At 36.9% G+C, this 12,279-nt stretch overlaps 1 protein-coding gene across 3 annotated transcripts in view; it reads left to right on the plus strand.

The window, feature by feature from the left end:
* AGPS (alkylglycerone phosphate synthase) overlaps positions 1-12,279 on the plus strand; it is a 59,366-nt gene that overhangs the window by 5,855 nt on the left and 41,232 nt on the right. For all 3 annotated transcript variants that reach the window (XM_051623015.1, XM_051623013.1, XM_051623014.1), the window contains exons 2-3: positions 7,035-7,124; positions 11,001-11,091. In XM_051623015.1, the coding sequence (XP_051478975.1) occupies positions 11,017-11,091 (75 nt within the window). In that variant the 5' untranslated portion in view covers positions 7,035-7,124; positions 11,001-11,016. The remainder of the gene's footprint in view (positions 1-7,034; positions 7,125-11,000; positions 11,092-12,279) is intronic.

Genomic DNA, 12,279 nt, shown 5'->3' on the forward strand with positions numbered 1-12,279 from the left:
CAAGAATGATGCCTCTGTAGTTGTGTTCAGGGTTGATGGTATCACCCAAAAGGTTTTCTTCAGCAGTTATCTGATGCATTTGCTGCAGGGCATGTTAAAAACTCTCCATGCAATATGTAAAACAGCATTGTCAAGGAACTGAGCTTGTTTTACTTGAAAGAATAAATGGCAGACAATTGAATTAGCTTATTGTTTTTAAGATGGTGATGCAGATTTCCTGGTTTTGCAAGCTTTCAAAAAGTACTTCTCCTAGGAATGATATCTAAAGTTGAAAAAATCTTTAAGTGTGTGCTTATTTACTGCTTGGAAGTAATTTTGTGCATGTGTTTTTGTAGTAAAGCAGTCTTCTGAAAAATAAAAACGAAACTGGAATCAACTGTAGTAGGAGGTAGAATAGAGATAGCCAAATGATCATTCTCATGCAACAGAATGCTTCACTAGAAGCTAAGTGTACCCTAAGAAATACAGTTATAGTGTCTTGACTTTCCTGAATCTTTAATTGACCTGAATTGTCTTAAGCTTCGTACAGAAGAACACTGGAGAAATGCCAGTTTCCTCTTTCCTTGGGGTTTTGTTTATTACAATGTGGTGAAATGAAGAGCAAGGAAATAGATGAGGTTAGGAACATGTCTAAGGAGACTTAACGTTTGTTTTATTGGCACAGTTGTTTGAAAAAGAACAAATCTACACACTTGGCTTTCAAGTACCTAGACCCTTAAAGTCTTGCCTAAAATCTTGTCTGCTTTTGCTGTTTACTGTAGATTTAAAATGTAAATATGAACCCAGGTTTGTGTTGCCATATCAAATATTCAGCAGATGTATGTGCAGCTGCAGGGGTTTAACAGAAAGTGTGGGCTACAGAACCTGTATGTGTCTAAGGCTATAAAAGAGATGTTATGTGACTTCATACTTGAGAGCAATTACATTTGTTTGCTGCAGGGATGATGGTCCAAAAAGGAAGCATAAGAATGACAAACACAGCAGATACTCCCTGCCTGCAGCGTGGCATTCTTCACCAGATAAATGATGCTTTCACCAAGCAGTTCTTGAAGGGATTCCTTGGGCTACATTTCCTTTCCTAATTTTCAGACACTTGACACTAATTTAGTCCTGGCTTCAGAAACACTCTGGAGTGGTTTGCTTACTTGGTTGAGAAGTGTGATTATATAACTCAAATGGACTGCTCCAGAGAAGAGGGGGAATGACCTTCTGGTATCACCTGTGGAAAAGGTTCTGAATTTCCTGTTGGTGGTTTTAGTTAGTAACCACAAATCCAGCTGAGGTAGGCTTTGAGGAGTTACTGTTTTGCTGATGTCTTGTTATAATACCTTGGCTCCATAATACTATGTCGGTCTTAGTGGACCCACATGCTGCATTTTGCAAGAGCTCTACAGCCTGCAAGATCCTTTTGCCTTGTTACATTAAGCAAATATTGGTGCTTTAGACCATGTGGTAGCCCTTAAAATTCCTGCTCTGTACTCCTTTCCACATATGTGCTGGTTCTTGGGTTATGGAAAAGGAGTGTCTGAGTATTTATGCATATATTGCTCTAATGCTGAGCATCAGCTGTTGTTTGAATTGAAAATGCTGGTGGTTACTGTGAGGAAATTAATGTAAGCATCTTGGGCTTTGCTCCACCTGAGTTGCATTGATTCAGCTGGGTTGAACTGCACTTTCCTCTTGAAGAAAATAAGTGAAACTTATACTTTGAGTAAATTAGCCTGTTTGTGTCAGTTTAGTGTCTAAGTACGGGATCTTGAGATTGTTTTGGAGAAGGAAAGAGTTTTGTTCATGTTTGTGTGCTTAGATGGTATGTCTAAAAGAAATTCCATTTTTTGTTAGATCACATGATGGTAGCATTTGGAGTTCATTCATTATCTTGATTCTGATACTTAATTGAGTGAAAAAAAATTGTGTGTACTTCTGGTGTTACAATATCAATGCACTTTAGACCTTGTAAAATAAAAGGCTTCAACTGTTGGTGATACTTTTGTGGTATAAAATTCTTCTCAACTGACAGTTGCGTATATTGTTTATGCAGATACCAGGTATGGACTCATGATGTGAATTTGAAACTACTGAAAAAATTACAACCATGGTATAGTTTCTATGTGGGTTGTGCTTTGGATGGTGAGCTTGGATACCTATGAGAGAACCTCTGTTTTTTTCCTCCTGCTTCCTGGGGGGAGACAACTATTTCAGCCAGTTACTGTGCCTCTCGCTACAGCATGAGATTTGGAAAGTACTGGCAGGTACAGTTTTGTTGAAATAGTGTAGGTCTGGAGGCCTCTGCCTGCACAGCTGAATGACTGGCTGCCTCAGGACCACTAGTTCAGCTGGTGGGTGGGGGGCCACCCAACTGAGCTGGGCATGCGGCCACCTTATGAGCTTCTGCCCTTTTTTTAGGTACCTTAATGGTGTAGCCTGAACAGTGTCTTGCCCAGTGTCTCCTTGATTATTTCACAGTCATTTTCCCTAAAAAATGCAGAAAACACTTGTTAAACAAATACTTTGCTGTAAAAATCCTTATTGCATAGAGGCAAACTAGTATTTCAGTGTTGAGTATTGTAGTGAAGGTGAAATATTTAAAATCTCTTAAGCTAGTCATGTGCTTTTCAGCTCCTGTTGTGACTGTTTCCATGGTTTCAGATTTTTTTCAGGCAATACAATTGTGTGTGTGTATATATATATTTAGCTTTCTATAAAGCTTTGCTTTATAGTGCTTCTTACATTTCAGTACTGGGTTTCTGGATTTTAAGTTAGAAGGCAAGAAGTAACTGGTCATTTCCTACTATATCTGAACAAAATATTCCATATTTCTGTCAAAGATGAAAGTAGGGATAGTGAGCTTGATATTTTGTTGAAAACAATGTGCTGAATAGGAAGTGTCTTTAAATTGGGTAGTTCAGGTACAATACATTTCTGAGTAATGTTGAGTTTAAAGCAAGAATAGTGCCAAATGTTGATGAGTATCTTTGCTATCTATGTTCTTGGAAAGAGGGCTGGGAAGAAAAATAGAAAGGAGTATGCGTTATATCTTACTACAGGTAGAGTATGTGTAGTGTGACTAAGCCAAACTGGACCTTTTTTTTCAGGCTGGGGAATGAAACTTTTAAAGATGTTTGAGGGTTTCAGATATTATTTCCGATATTCGGATATTTTACAGGGTATTCAGTTTTTTTTTGTTGTTTTACCATCTAGCAATCAAATTCCTGAGTTTTTGGACAATGGAGTTAAAACTTACTGCAAGAGATTTTGTTTCAAATGCTACTAAATGTTGACATGTAGAGGATACATAATTTGTGAATCTTTAATTATAACAGTGGTACATAGTTGCAAATCAGTATGTAGTTTGAGTCTCTTGGTCTTGGATTCAGGACTGGATATGTTGAGTAGTCATATATGGAGGGAGCTTTTTATGTGTATTTAGATCTGCAGATGCTCAGCAATTCTTCTTGCTCTTTATGCTTTTCTGGAATATGAGATTTTGGTAATAAAAACCTTGGGGAATGAAGAAGGCTACATTGATTATTCAGCCATAACTTGGATCATTCTTGAGAGCCAAGGTAAACATGATGCGTGTTGCTTATCTAGCAGGCAGCTCTAATTGCTACAGCAGAGCATTACAGGGGGCAGTGGGAGTTCTGCGCTGGAGCTAGGGTGTGAAAATACTTTTCTAAGGTATGGTCATGATATATATAATGCTGTAAAAGGGCAGTATGAAAATGAAGGAGGAGAAATGCTGTTATAACACTTAGACTAAGAAAGACTTTTTCCTTTTTTGCCTTTTGTTTCTTATTATGCAGTCAAATTACAGTTTTAATTTCCAACTATAAGCTGGAAACTTAAGGAGATCCAGAGCAAGTGTGTTACAGTGCATTTCCCTTACATGAGGGAGCTGGGGGAGAGAGACAGACCTGGGGAAGAACAGCATGCTGCCCTGGCCTTTGTCTTGCAGAGCTGCTTGCTTTTACTGAGTAATATGTGAACTAATATGTAACACCCTTCTAAAAATTTCTACTACAGTCTATGAATATGTATCAGTATGACAGTGACATTGCCTCAGTAGTCAGGGAGGCTTGTATATCTCCTCTGGATATCTCCTGCTTTCCTCTGTGCTGAAGGTAATTCTCTTGAGTCTCAAGGTTCACCAATGCTTTTTCATAAAAAGCATACTTTTCAAATTGTATGCAAGAAGATCTAAACAGCTTGGTCTTCACTGCAAGCCATGTCAATTACAAATCAGAGCTGACTGATCTTAAGTCTTAATTTTAAATTCTGGTTTTTAGAGATTTTTTTAGGGAGCCACATGCAGTATTTCCTCTAACTTGTTCTTTGTATGTAGGCATGAAGTGCTAGGTACTACACTAAGTAAATCAAATAGTGGTTCTTAAACTGGCAGTATTCTGGTATGGTGGAACAAAAGAAAGAATAAATGTAGGGTGACTCATAAGAAAAACAGCCTTTCCTGTTTCCAAACAGAAACCTCTGACTTGCTTACTACAGTTTTGAATATTAAAAATACTTTCTGATGTGGTGTTTACCTGTCACAAGATAAAATACTGCCCATTATGTGGAGGGAAAAATCTCCCGAGTTTGTGTCATGAGGTAGCTGAGATGTTTTTAGAACCAGCTGTTCTTCTTCAAATGTGCAAACTGTTATGTTAGATGTAAAGTTAATTATCCTCATCCCACCAATAACAGGAGCCGTGTTGTCTTGTAGAGTAAACCTTTGAGTACTTATTTTATTAAGGAATAGTTAAACCTGAAGATAAACACTAAGAGTTTAAAGCTCTTAACCTCTGTTCTGTATTTTAAAGCCTGATGGAAGCACCAGGTAGTCTAACAATAACCTAGGAAAGTTTGTCTTTAGAAAAGGCAAACTGGGAATGCAATCAGTTTGGCAGGAAGACCCGGTATCTGGGTCTTTATTCAGTGCCTTAATTAATAGTACTTCCTCTGGATTTTGTGGGAAGTTTCTATCTGTACTGACATCAGGACTAATGAAAGTTTCAAAGCTGTGCTTTTTCAGTGTATCTCATGTCACCAGTTCCTTTAGGGCCCGGTCTTGTGTGTCTTGATATCTGTCTAATTGTCTCCAGCTTTGCAGTTGGTTTCTCTAGCCTGCTTCACTCATCATACCTGACATACTTAGTTTGGTACTGCCTTGCAAGAGGACTTGGGGAAGCTGCTTGAGCCTTCCTCAAATTTTGCTTATTAATATCAAGTCTTTTCTGACTTAACAGGATTTGAGAATCTGTGGAGATTAGGTATATAGAAATACTACATTTAGTCAGCAGAGGGAGAGATCTTGCCTTGAGGAGGATTGCAGTTATGCCACTTGAGTTGGCTAATTCTGTGTCTACCTGCTTGCAGCTCAACTGTTCTTGACTTAGTGTCTTTGTGGAATTTCTTGTTAATATATACAATATTTAGAAATATACATATATAGTATAGGATACCTGCAAAAATAGACAAGACTGCATTAAGGACATTTTTTCATAATAAGTCATTGCAATAGCATGAGGCATTCCTGTGCTATTGAACATGAGTGGATCCTTGCACTTTGCTGAGTGAACACTACATGTGTGAAGATCGAGTCTATTGAGAGACGAGGCAGCCACAGGGCCTTCTGTTTCTGGATAGCTGTCTGCTCAAACTGTTTAATTTTTGCTGAAATTTTAGAATTGGTTCCGTGATGCAGAAGCAAAACATAGACTGGCTATTTCACAAAACTGTATCAGTTACTGAGTACTGAAACTGCTCTCTAAAGTCGCTAAATTTGTCAAAGATTTGTTGAAATGTCTGATTCAAACAATTGTAATGAAATGTCCATGGTTTTCTCCATTTAATGATTGAAAGCTTGTGTACAGACTGTTTGAAGAAAATTTATTTTGTTTAAACCAAGTCTGTTTAATTACAACACTGACAGTGTGTCAGCAGCCTATGTTAATATTATCTTTATAATGAAGGACTCTGGTAATCGGTCGTCACTCAGCTATCTTGTAGGTAATGCTGGATTTCTAACTGACTTGAGGCACTGCTTTCTCTAAATCTCAGTCTTTTTGAAATGGTCACATCTAATAATCATCTTGTTCTTACACTGTACAAAGAGTAACAGCTACATTCATTGTATATAGTAGAATGAGATAAATAATCTGTTTTCAAACTTATATATGATGCCTTTTCAGTAACTAAAATTCAGTTTTAGATTTAATGTAGATTAGATTTAATGTAACTAGTAACATTAGATTTCTAATGTAAATACATGACAAAACTTGCTAAAAAAGTTATTATGTATTAACTCTGTATCTGAAGTCTTAAATATGTTTATCACATTTAAGGAATCTTTTGTTTTGGTATGGTTATGGTTACAGTATTTCAGTTTTGTGGTTAGGTTTTGGCAGTTGTGAGTTTCATTTGATGGGTTGTTCTCTTTAATTCTCTTTATGCTGACATGCTTTTGAAGTCATATTCAGGTTGTACCTGTGATGTTATTCCTGCTGTTCGTGGATTATTTTTATTGACTTTCCAAAATATTTTTTCAATTCAAATGTGTCTGAGTGCCTGATCAAGTGAATGTTATTAAGAATGCAGTGGGATTACATTAGTGATGTCAAACAAGTAAAATTTAAAATAATTCTATTGACAGAGAACAGTAATGCTGAATGTCTTTTTAATTCTGAAAATAGTTAGATATTACTTGTCTGTTAATATTTATGTACAGATTTAAACCCAAACATCTGTCGAACATTGCTCTTGCCAATTTAAGAATAGTGACATACAGTCTACGTTGACTAAAGCTGGTTGTTTTTATAAAACATCTTGTCTTTCAAGTCTTAGGATGCAATCTGAAGGAGTATTGGTTGTGGCTGTAGAATTACTTTTTGCTCTATTAAACTATACACTTTCAATATGTACTTGATTTCTTGAGTTGTTATCTGATAAGACTTTTTTTCCAAAGCCAATAACTGCAAATTATTTTTGGGCTTACGATATGCTAACATACTCATTTATGTTTCTCTCCCTTAAAGGCAAGAACTTCTGAAATGGAATGGATGGGGATATAATGACTCCAAATTCATCTTCAATAAGAAGGGTCAAGCAGAATTCACAGGAAAAAGGTAAGTTGAGAATTTATATAAAGATACTAATTATCTTTTTTAGTGATTTGTTTTTTTTAAAGACTTTTAAAATTGCATGGCTCAGTTAATCCAACTAAAGCAAAAAAATTACTCGTATAATAGGTTGTTAGTTGTTTTGCATTTCACAGGTTTACTGAATTCTGTATGCAGTAGTTTAATGTATAGTAATAGACTGTTTTACTGGAAGGTTTATTAAAAGTATGTCATGGTTTGGTATTATAAAAACAAATAATGATAGTCTTTTCTGTAACTCGATATACTCTGTGCATTAAACTTCCCTTGGAGAATGGAATCGGACTGAGAATCTGCACCATATTCTAAAGCTTTAGGTAACAGCAGCAGGTCAGTGCAGTTCTGTCAGTTTTGAGAATCTCTTGAGCATCAACCGTTTGCTTTATTAAGCTTCCAGTTTGTGTTTTAGGTTTCTGAACCATTGTGCATGGAGCTGCTTTTTTTTTTGGAGCTTAAGTAACAATGGCTTTGTTGTATGTTTTGTAGTGGCAACACTTCTGATGTATTATCTACTAGGCCTTTGTACAACAAACTTGTTTTTCTGAGAATCTTTTTTTTTTGAGGAAATTACATTAAAATTAATTCTATTTGGGGATCTCTTCAGGTGGAATTTAAGCCTTTCACTTGATAATTTACTGGTTTTTTTCTGCCTCAGTGGAAAGTTGTCTTGCAGTCTCTTCCCTGGTTTAAAAAAAGATACTTTTTGTAAGAGTGTAAACAAGAAGAATGGGAAATAAAAATAATCCTGAAATAAGTACTGTCCTTCAGAAAAATTCCTTCCTGGTCTTTGAGTTTGTGTAAAATAGCATGAGCTAGTTGGAGTCAAAGCAGCAAAAACCTAACTGGGACTTTGACCATATCAAAGATCAATTTATTTCTTTTCAAGCCCAGATGAAAATGCAAAGCCTTGTCTTAGGCACTTGAGTTCACTATATAGTATTTAGGCAGGTCTTCATGGTTTCTCTCATCTTGTCAGGATTCTGACTCTTGTAACTTTGTCACTCATTCTTTCATCTGATATATTAGGTTTATCTGGGGTGCATTATGCTGCACAGTAAATTAATGCAGTGTGCTTTGAAGAAAGAAAGGTAAAGAGCTAGACTTTGATTTTTTTAATACTTTTTTTTTTTTTTGTCAGGAGGAAGCATTGAGGCTGCTGTTTGAGTAGCAGTCAGTGTTCTAGAATGGGGGGAGAATGGTGGCTTTCTCCCCCCTCTGCATTCTCTCTCTAACGGATAAATATTATGCTAAATGTCCTGCTGGACCACACCAGTGTATAAGTGCTATGGAATTGTTTGTCACAGTGGCAAAAAGAGAATGTTTGAAGTGAAAGTAAGAGAATAGGCATTTGCAAAAATATTGTAGATGCCTTGTCCTTTTAGTATTCACTGACAAATCTGTTGTCCATAAATTTGTCTAATACCTTTTGAGTCTAGTAATACTGTCTGCCTCTACAGCATCCCTTGGCAGCGAGTTCCAGGTTCCTGTTGTGTAAAGTACTTACTGTGTTGCAGGATTAGGTGAATGGTAGTTCTTCAGCCTATCTGCTGCTTTGTTGGTTGTATAAGACTCAATTGTATCTTCTCTTCCAGTTTCTCTCTGTGCCAAGGAGTCCTTGGCCCTTTAGTCTCTGCTTGTGAGGGCCCCTTTGTCTTTACAGTTACTGTCCTCTGAAGTTTCTCTGACTCCACTACATTCATTTGGAGGTACAGTGACAAAAACTGTATGCAGCACTTAAGGTGTGGATACACCAGGGTCTACAGAGCAGCAAAAGGAGATGAACTGTTGTCTTTCTTGTGCTTGCCTGGTTCATGCATAACACTATTGGCTGCTTTTGTATGTTATCAATGAAGATGCTATGATTTTCCCTATACTGACTTAATTCTGCAAAATATGCAAGTAATGCTTTTTTTGCTCTTGCAATTATCTACTTATCTTCCATCTTCATTAGTCTGCACAGGTTTTTAAAGGTCCCGAGTGCCTTCCTGTCAGTTTAGTGTCTGTATACTCCAAAGAGCTTAATATTATTCACCTGGTTGGAGAGTTCACAGATCAATCCAGATCACTGAAGACATTATATAAAACTGGTTCCAGTTCCAGTCCCAGTATGTGGCAAGCTGCACTCCTCAGTCTACCTTCAGTAGTGATCAATAAAGCCTGTCCGTTCCTTCTTATCTTAACCTTATCTTATTCTTCAGCCTGTAGAAGAGCATTTCCTTCAGTACTATAGCAGTATGTTTTTTTAAATAGCTTTTGGGGTGAAGTATAAAGGAGTCTGGAATTTAATGTTCATTGTATCCCCTTTATTCACTTTGTTTTTACACCCTGATGGAACTCTAAGGGTTAATGAAACAGTTATTTCTCTTTGAAAGCCATGTTGACTTTCCCAATGGAAAGTGCGTGTGGGAATAAGTCTTCTGAGGGGCTTCTTGCACCATCAGCATATATACAAAGCTTCCTTCCTGAGCAATCATGTGTCGCATTCTGTGCAGTAAACTCACTAACTCCCTCAATGCTTTGACTTCTGTCTGGCTTGACTTAAAAGTCGTTTTTCTAATAGCTTTAGTTTCTCCTTTGAATAAGCGATTAAGGTTACCCTTGCAAGCTAGCTATAGTAATAGGTTGGGAATACTAAAAAGTTTGGAGAAGAAAACACACCAAGCTGGTTTGAGTTTCTCTGTATCTTTGTTGCTACTTCCTGGTGCAAATGCGCTAAACTTTCATTGCTTGTTGCACTTTCTTTGTAATAGAATTCACTTAACTATGAATATGGGTATGATGATACAGTAACATCTGTCATGGGGAGAACGTCTGAATGCTGTCTTCCAAGCATGAGTTTAGATATGATTGTAGCCTTTTGTCTCTAGGAATAGAGTAGGGTAGGGTTGTTTTGTTTGTTTTTTTTCCAGTAGGAGAACTGGGAGGTGGTTGAGATAAGGAAACTAAATAATTGATCTGTATATGTAATAGGTGACAGTTGTAGAGCTGGTTGCAACACCTGTGAAGGACAGTGACATAATTAAATGAACATTGATTGAGTAATCTTAAAAGGAAGACCAATGAGGTATAATGCAGTGACCCAGGTGCAAACTAGAGTAAGGTTTCTCAGCTGCTGAAAGCTCTTAATACTGAAGAATGGTCCTTTTTCTCTTCTCCTTGGAGAATGCTTGTGCATACATAAACATGCACAAGGTGTGCATATGGATACAATAAATAGCAATAGTTTCTACCTGTTCACACACAGTACACACACATGTTCACAAACAGCTCCTCTGTCCCTTGTCTTTAAGTCTTCATCTGTCACATGGCTAAGCTTTTGCTAAAGAGTTTGCAATAGAAATAAATTGCTTGATGGCTTCTGATGCATTCAGATAATGAGAGAAGATACTTTTAACACACCTTTTCTTCAAATCATGTAAGGTGTTGGTGTGTCTGAGACTGCTGTTGTTTTCATTGCAGTGTGTCCATAGACACATGGCCACTACCTGTAACAGGCATGTAAACTGTGACACTGCTTTCTACATTACTGAAAATGAGGTATCTTTCATAAAAATAAAGATGGAAGGGTGGATATCTCAAAAGCTTTATGCCACAATTCCCAAAGATCACGAAAGAAATACCCAAGATGTTGACAACTTATTCGGTTTTGTGTGAAGTACAAAACAGTTAAATACAATGAAATGTGCAGTTGCATGAAAACTAAATGTGCAGAAGCTTTGCAGGCTTGTAGGTAAAGAATTTTATTTAAAACTTAACTATTTGTGCATACTTAGAATCGAAAAAAGTGTATCTGACATACAGTCGTTTAATTTAAAATGACCCTATGTAATATTGACTTTTCAGGTACAGATTAGGTGGTATGGTATTACCAACTTTTAAGGAATGGATAGAAAAAACCTTTGGAGCAAGTCTGGAGCACAAAACTACCTCTAGAGTAAGTAAATAGCTGAACCAGTTCCTTTGAACATTAGTCTTGGTGATAATCAAGACCATGTTGTTAAAGATGATTCAGCTGTTGTCCTGAAGGTCACCTTGCACATAATTAATATAAATATAGTGTATTAATACATCAGTGTTTTTGGAAATTATTCTACATGAAGCCTTCAATGACTTTATGACTTGTGGTTCCAGGTTAACTGGTGGTACTTTTGTTGGAACAGAAGCCTTCAACACAGTGTGTTGTCTTTGTAGGTTGCTTTTTCAAGATTGTAGAAACTCTCAGCCTAGAGGTTTTTTTAATGCGATTTTGATGTTCATATTAGCAACAGAAAAAGACAGTGAAGTAAAATTGTTCTATTTCCATTATATTTAATGATATCCAACTTCTTAATTGAGAGGTTTTTTACACGTCTGGGTGCTGAAAACTGTCTATCAGAATACTCAAGATTGAATGGAATGTTTCTAGAAATCCACACATTTGGAGTGTTCAGGGTTTTGTGAAACATCCATATTCTACTGTTCAAGAAGAGTAACATAATTGAGTCAGGAGACTTTAGTCCCTTTTGAGAATTCCTTTGAGGCTGTGGGTTCCTAACTAGATGGCTGCTTAAGCATTGTTGGAAGCAGGCTGTGCTTGTTCAGTGGCTATAGTAAGCCTGCTTTTATTAAAAGTTTTACCTGTTTCTTGAGTGATTTCAAGACTGCATTTTCTCTGAAGTAGGTAATCTCATAGAGCCTGAAAAGTCAACCATTTATTCCTCTGATAATCAAGATGTTATTTGATCTGCTATCACTTGCATGATCTCCATCTGCCAATGTCTTATGAATAAGTAATATTGATGTGTTTTCCTTGACCAAGATTGGTCTTAACTGGCAGCTGCTTGAATTTGCTGTGACCAGAGGTCCTAAGAGATGTTCCCTTTCTGCATGTAGAAGAAATACAGAGCAAAGTAGAGTTGGAGGACAAGGGCAGATTCTTGTGTAGTATCTTGATTCCAAAGCATATCTTGCAAAACAGCTTTTCAGGTTACCTGCCATTGGTTTTAAATGCTTTCCTGTTATGTTCTGCTTCTCTGGTTCTGATGTTCTTGTTGCAATCTGAAACAGGCCAACTGCCTTGACACTTTTGAGTCTCCAGTATGTACCTGGACTTCTAATAGCTATTATCAACTACTATTGCAGG

The sequence above is a fragment of the Apus apus genome, chromosome 6 (assembly GCF_020740795.1).
Source record: "Apus apus isolate bApuApu2 chromosome 6, bApuApu2.pri.cur, whole genome shotgun sequence".
Taxonomy (NCBI): domain Eukaryota; kingdom Metazoa; phylum Chordata; class Aves; order Apodiformes; family Apodidae; genus Apus; species Apus apus.